At 67.0% G+C, this 15,086-nt stretch overlaps 1 protein-coding gene across 1 annotated transcript; it reads right to left on the reverse strand.

Moving 5' to 3' along the window:
- Positions 1 to 1,923: 1,923 nt before the first annotated feature.
- NGFR (nerve growth factor receptor) lies at positions 1,924 to 11,820 on the reverse strand. Its single transcript, XM_068919221.1, has 6 exons — positions 11,676 to 11,820; positions 8,330 to 8,471; positions 4,113 to 4,472; positions 3,249 to 3,492; positions 2,710 to 2,870; positions 1,924 to 2,603 (listed from the first exon to the last, which is right to left on the reverse strand). The coding sequence occupies exons 1-6, from the start codon at positions 11,757 to 11,759 to the stop codon at positions 2,302 to 2,304; spliced, it is 1,293 nt and encodes a 430-aa protein (XP_068775322.1). The 5' UTR covers positions 11,760 to 11,820; the 3' UTR covers positions 1,924 to 2,301.
- Between the last annotated feature and the right edge of the window lie 3,266 nt (positions 11,821 to 15,086).

Raw genomic sequence — 15,086 nt, forward strand, 5'->3', positions numbered from 1 at the left:
GTGTTTAAACTCTTCCCGAAGCGTCCGTGCAGGCGCTGGGTCTGCAGCGAGCCTCGCAGGCTGCAGTCGCCCGCTGGGAACGGGGTCGCAAATCCGGAGCGGTTTCCTTGGTCTTCGGGGATGGGAGAGATTTAGGATTCGGGGTTGGGAATCGGAGCTGCGTCTGAGCCAAATTTCCCTAACCAGCAGGTTTTGTGAGCTCAGCTGGTGGCTGAAGCATCTCAGGGGTTGATCCTGCAAAGGGACCTTTTTGCTGGACAGATTATTTTGCGGGAAGATAGGATGCATTGAGTACCCCCATCTCAATTTACCCGGTGCCTTATCTTCCAAAGCAGGGGGAGTAAAGTTCCCGAAAGCTTTCAAAGGACTCGGGCACTCGACTCCTGTTGACTTCGGAAAGGGGGTCGGGCTCCGAGCCCCCGGCGAACGCCAAGCTCTCCTTTCGAAAGCGCCGCAGCTCCGTCTGCAATGTCCAAATCCCCCGCTTTCCCCCCGATTTCTCAGTCCGGCAGTGATGATTTTTGGCGCGTGCACACATACGGGTCTCCGTGCTCCGTCTCGAGTCTTTAAGGCCAGAAACGAAGCTCAAAAGAAGACACGGGCTGCAAAAATCAAAGCTCGCCTTGCACCCGTGAGAGGCGCGAGCCAGCGGACCTCGGCCGAGCGGAGCGGCCGCGACGGGAGCCTCGATCGCAGCCCCGCGGCCGGCTGCTCGTTCGCCCTAAAACCCTCGGCGTGCTTAGAAACGCTTAGCAATTAGTCCAAGGACACGGTATGATTTACAATCCTTCCTTAGCAAAGGGGTGAGGCTGAGCGGGGAGCCGGGGGAAATCGCCTTCCTCGTTTAGCGAACGAGGCAAACGGCAGTCCGGTTGGTGGAAGAGGCCGTCCTCGGTCGCGCGCCCGAGCTCCCTGCGAGCAGCAGAGATGTGACGGGCACCGGCGCGACGTGGCCTTGCGGTCTGTCCCCTTGCAAAAAGCCCCCGGTTTCCCTCCGGGGAGCCGTCGCCAGTGTCAGCGGCCCCCCGGACGGAGCTCGTCCTCCCGCCGGCGGCTGCTGCCCGGGGTCACTGGCGCAGGAGCGTGGTCCTGGGAGCAGGCTGCTGGTGGAGCTGACGGGGTCTCGGCCCTGGAGGGGGTGATGCGGCCGGTGGGTGCGGGTTGGGGCAGCCGAAAACGCCGCGGGAGCCGGCGGCCGGGCACGAGGATCACCGAACGGCGGAGGCTGGACGGGACCTCTGGAGACCATCTAGTCCCACCGCCCTGCTCCGGCAGGGTCACCTGGAGCACGTTGCCCAGGGTCGCGTCCAGAGGGAAGGTCTGCAGGGAAGGAGGCTCCGCCACCTCTGCGGGCGTCCTGCCCCAGCCAAGGCGGTCGGGGCGCCGACGGTAACCTCCGGCCGGAGGCGAAGGGTCCCGGCGAGCCCGCGGGAAAGCGCCGAAGCGTTTCCGATGGCCCTTCACAGTGTCGGAGGAAAAGCAGCCCTTGCGATCGGGGTGAAGGCGTTTGGGTGGCAGCTCCCGGGCTCGGCGACGGGAAGTGCCGGCGAGCCCCTTCCCGGGGCGTTTTTCCCCCCTTCCCCCCCAAGGAGGCAAGGGAGACCCCAGGGGCCGGGTGTCCGGCGCGAGGCCACGGCTCCTGCAAAGGGAGGGATGAGCGAGGCCCATCATCGTGGCTTCCCCCCTGCTGCTGCCGCAGACAGGCACTTTTTCAGCCCTTTAGACCCCGCCGCGGCGCTCGGCTGAGCCCGGCACGGCGGAGACGAGCCCGGTTCGCCGGAGGAGCCGGTCGCTCCTCGATGCGTTGCAGGGGGTGCCAGCTGCTCCCCTCCGTTCCCCCGAGATTCACGGTCGGGCCACGGGTGCATCCCTCCCGCCTCCCATTTATGTTACAACAGCTCCAGTTCTCTGCACCCGCATCACAGCCGTCCTCCTTTGCTCGCAATTCGGGGAGGAACAGCTGGATTTCAAGGTGCAGAAAATAAGGGCTGCGGGTCGAGGAAGGAGGGCAGGAGCGAGGGGAGGACCGGAGCCTGGCCAAGGGAGAGACTGGAGGCGGCGGTGGAGGGAGGGGGGGGGACGTTCGTTCGTTTGAGGATGCTCGGGTGGCAAAAAGCCGTCGGGTCCGGAGCAGGATCAAACCCGGTGCGGTGCCGGGAGGGCAACGACGCTGCAAACGCGAGCTGGGGGGTACCCAGGCTGGGGACCCCCCCCCCCCCCGGGGGGCTCCTCTCTGCGCCGGGGCCGGGAGAGGGGCCGGGATGGGCAGCCCGGCGGCGCCTCTCCCTGCCCGGCCGCCGCTCACACGGGCGACGTGGCCGTGGACTCGCTGTAGAGGCTCTCGGCGATGTCGCCGCGCTGGATCTTGCGCAGGGCGGCCAGCAGGACCTCGAGGGTGGCCGTCTCCTTGGAGGCCCAGTCGGCCAGCAGGGCCCGGGCGGGCGACGCATCGCGGGTGAAGGCGGCCACGTGCTCCTCCTTGTAGCCCAGCTCGGCCGCCAGCTGCCGCCAGGTCTCCTCGGCCGAGCTGCTCAGCAGCTTCTCCACCTCCTCCTGCTTGCCGGGCGGCAGGTTGGCGTAGAGGCTCCCGTCGCCCTTGGGTGCTGCCCGGGGAAGAGTCGGGGAGGGGGAGCGAAGCGACGTCAGGGCGTGCGTGTGTCCCCCCCCCCCCAACCCCTTGCCCGCCCGCCGCCCCGCGCTCGCCCCTACCCGGCGCCTGCGTGCCCTGGCCGGGCGCCTGCTGGTCGTGCAGGCTCTGGCTGTCGACGGAGATGCCGCTGTCGCTGTGCAGCTTCTCGCCCTCCGGCGAGGGCGTCTGGTTGACGGGGCGGTTGTTGGCGCCTTGCTTGTTCTGCTTGCAGCTGTTCCACCTGCGCCGAGGTTGGGGGGGGGGGGCAGACAGCGGGCGAGAGGTGAGCGCGGCCCCCCCTCCCTCCATGGGGTTGGGGGCTGCCGCCTTCGCCCCCGGCTCGTCCCGGGCAGAAGCGTTTCTCCCGCCAGCGGTCGTATCGGCACCTCCAGCCCGCCGAGGTTTGCAAAGGGATGGAGCGGGCAAGCGGCCGCGTGCATGGAGGAAACGCAGCTGCGAGCCGGCCCGGGGCACGCGGGGGTGCACGTGCGTCCCCCCGCACCCGGCTCCAGCTCGGTGCATCCGCCTGCGTTGCAGCCCGGCACGTGGCTGCAGCGCGTGCCGGGAGCGGGGAAGTCCGGGACCCCCCCCCCCACCAGCCGCCACGGCGCTGACCCACCTTTTGAACGCGATGTAGGCGACGAGCCCCAGCACCACGGCCGCCAGGATGGAGCAGTAGACGGGGATGAGGTTGTCGGCGGTGCCGCGGCTCACGACGGGCTGCGAGCTGCCCGCCACGGTGGTGACGGCGTCCGCCGCGGTGCTGGGTACCAGCTCAGTGCCGGCCGGGTCCCTGGTGACGGGTTGGGGGCTGTCGGAGCCCCCCGGTGACGGCATCTGCGTCGTCCAACGAGGGTGCAGATCTGGCCGGCCGGAGGGCAGAAGAAATATTTGTAGGTGTGTCCCCCCCCGCCGCTGCCGCCGTGCCCGGCTGGCTCCCCCTCGCCGCCGCGATCCCCCGGCAGTCGGCACAAAGCCCTTTTCTCTGCCGCCGCCCGGGGCGGGGGGGCGGACACGGGGTCCCCGCCGCCCCCCTCAGGCTCCTTAGAAACCCCCCCCACCGCTCTATCCTCCCAGCATCGTTAAGTCCCCTCTGCCGAACGAACGAGGCGGCGGGACGTTTGCCCCCCGCAGGGTCCCGCGCCCGGCTCATCGCGTCCCATCGGCATCACGCCGAGGGAAACTGAGGCACGGAGGGCTGCGGGCGAGCCCTGCACCCCGGGGCCGGCCGGGAAGGTGCGGACGGCTCCCGGCTCCTTTCCCCAGCTCCCGCAGCCCAGTGGGCTGCTGTGATTGAAGGGTCTGGGTAAGGCGGAGCCAGGACGCCTGGGCCCCCCGGGAGCTCACGCATGCGGCGGTCGAGGCACTGCCACCCGCTTCGAAGCCCACCGCGGTGGAGGTCCTCCCCAGCCATCCCGTTCCTCCGGCGGCGGTGCTGAGGACCGGCCGCAGGATGAGGCCTGGGCCCCCCCCCCCCCTTTACCTCTGCATTCGGCGTCGGAGGTGGCCGTGCACTCCTTGACCAGCACCTCGTTCTCCTCGCAGATGGTGCAGGGCAGGCAGGGGTCCACGAAGTTGGCTTCGTCCGAGAAGGTGCCCTCGGGGCACTCCTCGCAGACGGTGTCCTGCGCGTCCCGGCAGGGGAACATGAGGCCGAACCCCGCCGCGCAGACCCGGCACTCCCGGCAGCTGCCGCTCGCCTCGTCCTGGTAGTAGCCGTAGGCGCAGCGGCACACGGCGTCGTCCGACTCCACGCAGGGCGCCGACATGCTCTGCAGCCCCACGCACTGCGTGCACGGCTTGCACGGCTCCGTGGCGCTCACCGTGTCCGAGTAGGTCACGCCTGGAGCAGGGGTTGGGGACGGACAGAGGACGAGGTGAGCCGGGTGCCGCCGGTCGCCGCCGCTCAGCATCCCCCCGCCGTCCGGCTTTCCACCCCGACGCGGCACCCGGGGGGTCCCAAGCCGCGCCGGAGCGGGACGCGGGCAGGAGCGGGGGGCTCATCCAGCCCCAGGACGGTCGTTCGTGCCACCGTTTATCCCTGCTGCGGCCGGTCCCCCCCTGTCCCCAGCCCATCGCTCCGTCTCAGCATCCTCCCAGCACGCGTGCCACTCCGCGTCCCGCCGGCTGCTCATGCTGGGGGGGGGGCTTCACCCACTTTCGCTGCAGCCCCCGGCCGTGGGACCTGCCGGGGGGGGGCCGGGGCGCGCGGGGCGCGATGCCAACGCGAGGTTACAGCGCCGCCGACCCCAAGGTTGCTCGTTCTCTGGTTTCAGGGCAGCCGGCAGGATTGATGCCGCCGTGGAAATCAATCCTCCGCCCGAAGCCCGGCGAGCCGCCCCCGCCGGCGCGGTCCCGGCGGCCTTCGAAGTTATATATAGCCCAGGAAGAAGGGTTCGGGGCGCAACTGCTCTCTCTCCACCTGCCCCCCTCGGATTGATTCCCCTGAGCCCCCCCGTTGCCGAAACACCCCCGGCCGCCCTTCCCCAAAACGCCGGGTGCGCCTCTCGAGGGCCAGCGCGGTCCCTCCGCTTGTCCCGCTCGGCTGGAAAGCGGTCGGGGCGCGTCCGGATCTGCAGTTAGCTGCGCGGCTCGCGAGGATGCTCTGGGGCCATGGCCACAGGATGCGGGGGCTCAGCGCCGTGGGGCGAACCTGCCTTTCCCCGGCTCCCTGGCCCCGGGGCCTTCTGCCACAGCCCTTCCTCATCCTCAGCCTCCACAGCCTCTAGGCTGTTTGCCCTGGATCAGCCAGGAGACGTGGAGAACCTCAGGTCAACGGTGTTTTCCTGCTTAATTTTGACTGCTTTCAAGATCGAGTGGAAAGAAGGGTCCTGAGTCCCCGCACCCCTGGAGGGCCCAAGTGGCCAAGCCATCGCCAAGACATCACCAGCTTGAGAAGAAACAGCTCCCAAAAGCCACCGTCCATCAGGGACGGTGGCATCTCCATCAACCATTCCCACCCCCGCGGTGGATCCCATAGCGCGGCGGCGCTGGGCCGCGGTGCCGGGCCGAAGGGGGCTACGTGCCCCTTCGACTGCCGGGTGCTGCGGGTGCCGCAGGGACCCCCGAGGGGCCATGCTGGGCCACCAGCCACCAGCCACCTCCCCGTCCCAGTTCCCCCAGGCCGCATCTGCATGTCCCGCTCCTCTCCGGGGGCTCGTAACCACTGTCCTGGAGACCAGACCGCTCCTCGCACCGATCCTGCACCCGTCCGGATGAGCAGGGGCAGAGCAGCCCCCGGCCGGCCGCCGGCGCGCGCAGCTCCCATTAACCTGGGCTAAGCCCTTGCATTATTCTGAATTATTGATAGGCGCCATTAGCGCGGGGAAGTGGCCAGGAAAGGCATCTGGCTGAGTGGGCACATTTTCAGGGGCAGCAAAAGGTATCTGAGCTGAGCAATTACAGCCGAGATTCAAACGGGGCCTCCTCCCTGCCGCGGCCATGGAGGCTGGGGAGCTGCATAAATAAATCACGAGGCAGCAATCAGGGGCGGCTGGCGAGGGGGAAGGAGCAAAAGAATAATAATTAAAAAAAAAAAAGCAAGTGGCTGTTTGGGCTAATGCAGGGACCGGGGGGATGAACTTTGGCGTGACAGCCCCCATCCCCTCTGGACTCCTCCAGCTCCTTGGGTGCTGGGGGCCTTGGGTGCTGCTGGTGCCTGGGGGCTCCCAGCTGACGAGCTTTTGGCGATTAGCCTATGCTGAGGTTAATGAATGAGGGACTACAGCTGGGGGGGATAAAATGGGTGGGTTTGGAGGTGCTTGGTGCATGCTCCCCTGGTGGTTAGGTAAGTTGGGGGTCTCCTGCGGTGCTCCCCAAATGGGGGTGGCAGGGCTGCAAGCTGCTGTGCTGGGGGGGGGGGAAACTGAGGCACGGAGCGGGGCCCAGCGCTCCCGTTCAGAGGCCAGGCGTGTCGCAGCCAAGCAGGGCGCGAGGGGCTGCCCACGGGCTTGGCTCTCCCGAGCTGCTCCGTTGTTCGCTCCCAGCCTCTCCTTGCCCTGCAGGGAAGGAGGAAGGGCCAGAGCTTTTTTTCCCCTCAATGTTTTCCAGCTCAGCTCCCTGACCCGACCAGGCGGGTGCCAAATCTTAATCCTGCTGCAGGAACATGAATGCCGGCCCCAGGCGAGGGCCGGGGTGATACGGGGCAGGGTGAGCCGGGATGCACCGCGGCCGGCACGCATGCACAACCACTGACATGCGCCAATGGCTCGATGCCACCGGCTTCCTAACGCTGCGCCCAGGTCACGGTCCTGCTCTCCCATCCCACGTCCTCCTGGAGGGGCTGGAAACTCCCTTCCATCCTCCCACTTCCCAGAAAGCAAGCGGGGAGGCAAGGCATCTCCTGGCCTGGAAGCGCGGGGGGGCGTTACGGGAAAGAGGCACGCCTGAGCCTTGCTGGCAAGGGGGTGAAGCAACCCGCCCGCGCGCCCCGGATGTGCAGTCCTGCGTCTTAGGCGACGCAGTCTCAGCATCGGAGCCGAACACCCCGGCAAGCTGTTTGCAGGGCGCAACCCGTGTGAAGGGTTGCAGGGGCACACGGTGCAACCCCAGGCTTGGTGCCCCGGCAGCGGGATGCTCCGGCTCGGAGCCGGCACAGGTCCGAGCTAGCTCATACAGGAGCCCCAAGGTTACAGCCGGGCACGCGGTCGGTCCCCCGGGCCGCTGCTGCCCGTCGCTCGCAGCGTAAGTGCCGTGCATTGATTTTGCAGGAAGGCAGAGGTATTTTTAGCGCTACACTGACACGCTGCTCCGTTCCCCCGCTCCGCGCCGGCGCTGCCCTGACTTTCTGGCAGCCCTTTGGCTTGCAAAACCGGCATCCCTTTCCCAGGGCTCGCCAGCCCCTTCCCCTGTCGCCCCCCACCCTCGGGGCGGCACGGGCTCGGATGGCTCAGACGATGCTGCTCGTGCCTGTCCTCAGCCCTGTTTGAGGCCTTCAGAGAGTTTGCAGCAGTAAATTTAGGGGGCAGATTGCTTGTGCATATCGTGGCATTGTATAAATAATAATAGTTGGGCCGCTTCATCTGTAAGCATTTATCCAGGTGGCCAGCACTCATCTCTGACTTTTAGGAAGTGTTTGGCAGAGGCAATGTGCCTGGAGCCGGCCGGCAGCAAGCTCTGCTCCCGCTCTGGTGGCGACCGCTGTGATTTGCCTCGCTCCCACCAACCTCGCTTCTATTCTGCAGGTTTTGCTGCCTTAAAAAATACAGGGGGCTCATGGGGAGACGGGGGCCGGATCGGAGACCAACGCGGAGTCGGCCTGGGGAGGGGAAAGTGTCGGAGGCAAAGCTTGGCCACTGACCCGTAGCTGGGGAGCCTTCGGGGAAGGAAGGGAGGAAGAGGGACGTGGCAACGTGCCGTGGGCTGAAGGGGTTTTGCCCAGGCTGCTGCCCCAGAGCTGCCGTGTCTGGGGCTGGGCACGGGTGTCCCGTGGCTTTGGGGAAATGCTGGAAGTAACCCTGACATCTGGGCTGCTCGGGTGGAGGTTGGTGGCCTGGGAAGGCGGCGAGCACGGCGGAGCTGGTGCGTGCCCGGGACTTCTGCTCCCTCGTTGAGACAAAGGGCAAAACAATCTGCCGATCCCGCCCAAGCAACGCTTCCGGGGAAGGCAAGAGGATGCACGCGGGGAGAGCCGAGGCTCTGCTAACGCTCACGACGCCCAAAGCCCCTCCGGCGGAGGGGAGCGCGTGCCGCCCTACTCACTGTCCAGGCAGGGCTCGCAGACGGTCTGGTTCACGCCGCAGGGCTGCACGACGCCTTCGCCCAGGTTGCAGGCTTTGCAGCACTCCCCGCTCGTCGTGTACATCTTGGTGAAGCACTTGTCCTTGGAGGCCCAGGCGGGTCCCTGCCAGAGAAAAGGGAGCCCGGAGGCGACTGTCGTTACGGGGCTTGCCCCTTGCGAGGGCAGGTGGAGAAACGCATCCCGTCCGGGCAGCGGGCGATTCGGGAAACCTGGGTCCCAGCTCAGTGCAGTGATTTTACTGTATGTGGGGACCTGAAATCAGAGCCCCCCCGCAATGGAAGTGACTTTGGAGAGAGCCCCGAGACCCTTAGCGGCGTTGCTGCCTAACGCAAGGCAGCGTATTTGCTTGCAGAGCAGCCTGCTGCCTCATCTGGAAGCAATAAACCCGCCGCAAGCGGTGCGGTCAGGGCAGCTCTGCACATGCACTTTGCAGCTCTGGGAGCGTTCGCGGACCGGCCGGTCCCCAAAACACCTCTTGGCCGGGTCCGCTGGGGCGTGGGAAGCGGGGCTAGGGGCTACCCGAGTCTTTGCCAGGGCTATTTCTTGCTCCCTCGTGCTGCAGCCAGGGCTGCGTTTGTGCAGAAGGAAGGATGGGCAGGAGGGGCAGAAGGTGCTGGGGACGCTGAGCTAAGCCGTCTTTGCAGGAAGAAACGCGAGCTGCCGCCTGCCCGGGGCCGGGAGGCGATGCCGCCTCCCCGCGTCTCCGCTCCCTGGGCCTCCGGCTGCCTTGTCGGCCTCTTGGCCGCCTCCTCGGCCAGCGCCGGTTATGAACTCGGCTCCAGTTATGAACTCGGCTCTGTGCATCATCCGGCCGGAGACAATGGAGCGCCAATTATAGGCATTTGAATGACAAAGTGCTCCAATTACCCTGCGCTTGAAAGCATGTGCTCTGGGCGCTGGTGCTGCTTCGCCGCCCTCCGCGGCGCTGGGCCCTGGCACCGGGGGGGGGGGGCGGGGACCCTCCCTGCACCCCCAGACGACAGCTGGGAAACGGGCTTGCTTCGTGCAGCCGGATGCCTCTCCAGCGGGACAAATCCAGCTCGGCCGGAGCTTGCCCGCGGCACCTCCTGGCAGAGCGCGGGCTGCCGCTCGCCAGTCCCCCCGGCTGGGGCAGGGGTCTGCTGCGGCGTGGGGGGGTCCTGGCAGGCGGCCCGCGCCGGGGTTGGGGGGGGGAGCGGCAGCTGGACCGGGGGAGCTACCGAACGCGCCTCGCTATAAATAGCGCTGGGAAGGAGCGGGCCAGCGCAGCTGGGGCCGACGCGGCCAGCTCTCCCACGCCGCTCCGTGCGGGCTGCCCCGGCGGGGTCTGGCTGCAACGCTTCCTTCCCGGACCCCCCCCCCCGGCCCCAACCCCGGCTCTGCCACCCAGGGATGCCCTGCATCGCGACGCAGGAGCCGCCGCTGCCGCCTGTCCCTGCCCGCCGGCCGCCTCGGCGCCGCTCAGCGGCGTGCAAAAACGTGATATCCCAAACCCCCGGAAAGACCAGGGCGCTTGCAAGAGGGGCGCGGGGGTCCGCGCGCGACCGCTGGCACGTGCGCCTCGTTACCGCAGCGCCTGTTGACAAAGCCGCAGGTATTAACGCCGTAAAGCGTTTTTGACAGCTGGACCGAAAAGGGGTTTTTTTGGGGGGGGGGGGGGGATTGGGGGGGGACGTGCTGAGGGTGAGCACGACGCCTTTGCGGGCTTTTAACCGCTTGCTGAGTGGCGCCGGCCCGTTTTGCTCTCGCGGCAGAGCGGGCCGGCGTGGAGCTGGCCCTGGAGGAAGGGTTCTCGCAGCGCGCCGGTTCGGCGACGCACCATCGCCATCACCGCCGAAACGCTGGCGCGGAAAAGGCGCTGGGGCGGGGGGCCGGCCTCGCCGCCGCGGCTGGAGACGGGCCCAGCTGCAAGCCGGGACGCGAAGCGCCCGCCAGCCTGCCGGGGCGGGGGCCGCCGCGCTTCTTGGCGATGTGCCCCCACCTCCCACCCCCCTTTCTGGCTCCGAGCGATCCCCAAACTTGGGGCAGCGGAGGGAGGAAGCCGCGTCTGAATCCGGCGCGTGCCGCCAAGCCTCGGCGCGGCGGGTCCCGCGGGGCTCGGCCGCCCTCCGAGCGGTGCGGGCCGAGAGCGGAGGCGAGGGGCGGCACGGCTCCCACGGCCGGGTTGTCGGGCCGCTGGCCGCAGCGGTGGCCGCACAGCTGGATCGCGGCCCCCCCCCGGGCAGGAGCCGGAGCAGCAGCCGGGCTCTGCCCGCTCCCTCTCCCGGCTCCCAGGACCGGATGGACTTGGCAGGTCTAAGCCTAGGGGGTCACATCCAGCGCTAAACGCCGGCAAGTGCCCTGGCGACGAGCCGCCGCCGTCCTCTCTCGGCGCTCAGCCGGGACCCCGCGAGGTGGTCGCGGGGGACGCCTACGCCTGGCTGCCCCCCCTCCCCGGGCCGTTGTTCCCCGGGGGCGAAATCGTTTCAATCGATTCCCCAGCACGGTTCCTGCCTCTCCGTCTGCCACCGAGCGGCCTCGGGGACGGGGCGAGCGCGGCCAGCCCCGCTCCTCTCCGCAGCGGTACCCGGCGTCCGCGGGGATGGAGACCCTCCGGAGCGGAGCAAGGAACAGCGCTCTCCATCCAGGTCTCTGCGCCACACTGGCTAAAGCACCAGGTTTAACGCCCCGTCCGAAAGGTGTCCTGCTGCCTAACGAAACCTCGGGGACCCGCACCAAACCGTCCTGCAGCAAAAGCCCTGTGTCTGCCCCAGGCAGGGCCGTAGGTCTGCTCTGCTCCTGGTTTTTCCCCTCTCCTGGGCTCCCCCTTGCCCCGAAGTCTCGGCTCCGGTTGTCGCCCTTGCTGGGGGCTCGCCCCGGGGAAGGGGGCTCTTTCCCACGCTCCGGGGAAGCGGGTTTGGAGCCGGGAAGGGCAAGGCAGGTCTGGGGGAGATGTGCAGACACCGGAGGGTGGGAGATGGGGCTACCAGGGTGGGGATTGCTTTCTCCCCCCGCCGTGCACTGCCCTTTGTATCAGCCTTCCCGGTGGAAAAGGGTGACTGAGCCCCCTGCTCGGGGTAGCGCAAGCCGTGTCTGCCCGGTCCCGCCGCCCCCCCCTGCTCCCTCCCTCGGCACCCAGGGGTGCTCTAGGCGGGTCCCCCGGGACCCGCCGCTCCCGTATCCTCAGGACTCGCCATCCCGGTGCCTCGGGGACCCTCCAGCCTGCGTGTTTGGGAGTCCCCTTGCTCCAGCCCGGTGCCTCGGGGTGCCTCTGCCCGGGCTGCGCAGCCCCCCCCCCCCCGGGGATGCTCCATGGCGGGGCCCCTCCGGGCGCGCCCCGGCACTCACCGCCGGCAGCAGCAGCAGCAGCAGCGGCAGCAGCGGCGGCGGCAGCGGCAGCGGCAGCAGCGGCGGCGGCAGGAGCCCGGCCATGGTCCCCGGGGCGGCGGCGCCGCCTCACATCCCCCCCCCGCCCCGAGCCGAGCAGCGCCTGCCGCGGCCGGGCTGCCTCCCTCTGCCCGCCCGCCGCCCCGGCAGCGGCGAAAAAAGGCCTGCAAGTCCCTCCTCCTCCTCCTCCTCCTCCTCGTCCTCTCCGCCCCCGGAGCATCGCGCCAGCCAGCACCCTGCTGCCGACCCCCGGCAGCCCCCCGCGCCGCGCCCCCGCCGCACCTGCCGCCGCCGCCCGCCTGCCCCCCTGCACCCTCGGCCGCCCGCCCGCCTCGTCCCGCTCCGGCCCCCCGATGGCTGGTCACGTCGCAGCCCGCCGAGATGCTCCGGGGCGCACGGGATGGGGTGACCGGACCTCCTCCAGGCAGGGACAGTGGTCCCGCAGGCGCCCGCTTTGGAGACACCCCCTCGCCCGGGCACCCGAGCTGCTGCCTGGCCCATCGCAGCCCTCGGGGACCGGGTTGGGGGGGGCGACGTCCCCCCCGTGCGCGCCCCAGGGGGACCGTCCGTAAACCCACCCTCGGCACTGACGCAACCGCATCGGTTTCCTTCGCGTCCTGCAAAGCTTCCCGCTTTTATTACAAGGACAACTCTGTCTTGCTTCGGCCTGAGCCTGCAGCGATGGGTTAAACCGCGCTAGCGGGCAGAGAGGGTCGAAAGCGTCGCGGCCTTTCCCCGGCCTCGGTGACGGACCCCGGCCCGGGCAGCTGAGCGCGGTGCTGCCGGTGGGGGGGGGCTCGCCAGAGCGCGCCGGGGCCGGAAGGGCTCTTTCTGGGGGGGTTTTATGGTGGCTTTGATAAAGCAGGTTGGTTTGAAAATGACCCAGCGGACGCTGTCGGGTGCCACTGTGCCCCGAAATGTCCGCTAGGCCGGGCGGCAGCAGCGAAGGTGAGCGGAAACTTCTGCTCCCGGCGTAACCCTCCGCGGCTGCTTCGGCGAACGGTCTCGCCGGCGCTTTTCCTTAAATCCCCCTCGCGCGTTTTTCTGTCCCAAAGAGCTCGCAGCCCTTTCCTGGCTCTGTGCAGTGACGGAGGGGCTCTTAAAGGTCTGCGGTTGCCTCTGCGAATTAAAACCAAAGGCTCAAAGGATTTATTTGCTGGCGGAGCGCAGCTTTGATGTGGCTCGCTCTGGATCGACCCTGCGGCAACGCCGAGCGGGGCCAGAGCCTGCGCCGGCATCGCCCTCCGCTTGCACCCTGCAGCCGGAGCGAGCTGCACGGCCGGCGAGGATGCGCGAGGCCGTGTCGTTGGCCGGCGCGGATGGAGCAGGGTGGAAACGTCGCCGGCAAGAGCTGCTCGGCGAGGCCGGGACGGCCGCGCTCGCGGGTGCCTCCCTCCCCCGGATAAAGGCAGGTTTGACTAGCGAAAGCCCAACTGGTGAAATATCCCATTAAGTCTCGCTCAAGGACAGAGCATCCTTGGAGCAACGAGCTCTCTCGCTCTTCGTCTTTAGGCTCGGCCGGGTCTTCCCCGAGCGCTCGTGAAGGCCAAAGGTGTCCGAGCGAACCCAGGCGAGCTTGTCCCCCGTCGCCCCACGAGGACCCACCGGAGCCCCCAGAAATAGGCTCCGGTTAAACACTCCCCGCTAGTTCCTGCCTGCAAACTTTGTATCGATTTTACTAAAAAGCGTAGGTAATTACTTTCCCGACAAAGACAGTAGCGCGGTAATGGTAAGTTATAAATAACGATGAATAAATAATACATATCGAGACAATCTCATCGCGCTGCCCGGGCCGTTCACAGCCAGGGCTGAGAGCATAAATAAAGGGCTGCAATGAGCAGAGCGCGCAAAAAACCATTGTGAAACGGGCTTTGGTGTCCGGCGAGGCGAGAGGCGTCATCGGTGGGCTGGGACCGCTGGGGAGCGACGGACGGGCCGGGCGGGAGCGCGTCCCTTCGCGGGGAACGGGGAGGAAATCCGGGCTGGGGATAATCCCAGAGGGTGATCTGCCCAAACGCGGGGCTATTGCGGCTGCCTTCAGGCAGGGCTGGAGGATTGCACCTTGCCAGGAACCGTAAGGGTTTTTCTCCAAAGACAGTCTCTGGAGGGTGGAGAGGAATTCATATAAACAAGGCTTTTTTTTTTTTTTTGGTTAAAGAAAATTCACTTTTTCCAATAGGAAATGAGACCTTTTCATTTGAACCATTTTGGCCCGCTTGGGACCCTTGGCGAGAGCCAAGCCCACCGCTGGAGAGCAGGAAGCAATGAGCTGAGGCCAAGGGCTCCCGTGGTATTTGAGCCTCTGATCCTCGTTTAAATCAATGGGATTTAGGCACGTAAAAGCTTTCGAGGATCCAGTCCAAGGTCGACGCGCGCGGAGCGAGGCGCACAGGCGGGCTGCTCGCCTGCGTGCTCTCCTCGGCGTCTCTGCAGCTCCAAAACCGCCCGCTTATTTCCCGTGAGGGGGCCGACGGGGAGCGCGGGGAAGAACGGCTCCGTCTCAAACTGCGATCTAGAAACGGCCGAACGCCTTCCCCGGCAAAACCGCAGCCAACGCACGCGGCTCCGGGCTCGGAGCTATTTTACCATGGCAAAACTGCTCCCTTGGTTTAGAAAGCTGGGGAGGGATTGCTGATAACCCCCCCACACCCCTTTCCCCTTCCTGGAGCGTTGCAAGGACTCACTAATACCGGTGTGTCCGGGGAAGAGCCGCGAGAGCCGGGTCTCCGACTCGGAGGTGCCCTCGCGGCTCCCGCATCCTGCCTCCAAATCAGTGCAAGGCACTCGCCCAGGGCACGGCGGCCCCGGCGCAAGGCCCCGTCCCTCCTGCCGCCGTCCTGCCCGGCACTGGGACCCCGCGGGGCGGCCGGGCTGGTGCGGGGCCACCTCGGTGCCTGGGCACCCCTCTGCAGGGCTGCGAGGTTGGCTGTAGCCCCCGGGTAGCCTGGAGCAGCTGGATGCTGGCCCGAAATCGCCCCGGTGGGGAGGATCTCGGGTCGAGGGTGTTCGGCTTCGGGCTCGTGAGGCTGCAGCACCCTAAACCCGTCGCTCTGAGGTAGAAGGGATATAACATTCCCCAACTCCCCAAAAACCTGATTTCCATTAATATCAAAGTGTTCCAATCTGGTTTTTATTACACCCCTTGATATCCATTCCTATAATTTCTCCTAATGCTTCTTTCTAATCCTCCAGCCTCTTTTTCCCTTGTTAATCTCCTGCTTTCAGGTTGCCCATCCTCCCTTTGTTCCTTTTTTTCCTTCTTTAACTGTTCTTTCAGTGCAATCCATCACCCTGAAGAGCAGCGGGGGGTATTCATGGTAATGTGTGAAATGAATCTTTGGTTCCTTATAAGGAATGACCGAAGCAATCTCC

This window comes from Struthio camelus, chromosome 25 (assembly GCF_040807025.1).
Source record: "Struthio camelus isolate bStrCam1 chromosome 25, bStrCam1.hap1, whole genome shotgun sequence".
NCBI classification, from domain to species: Eukaryota; Metazoa; Chordata; class Aves; order Struthioniformes; family Struthionidae; genus Struthio; species Struthio camelus.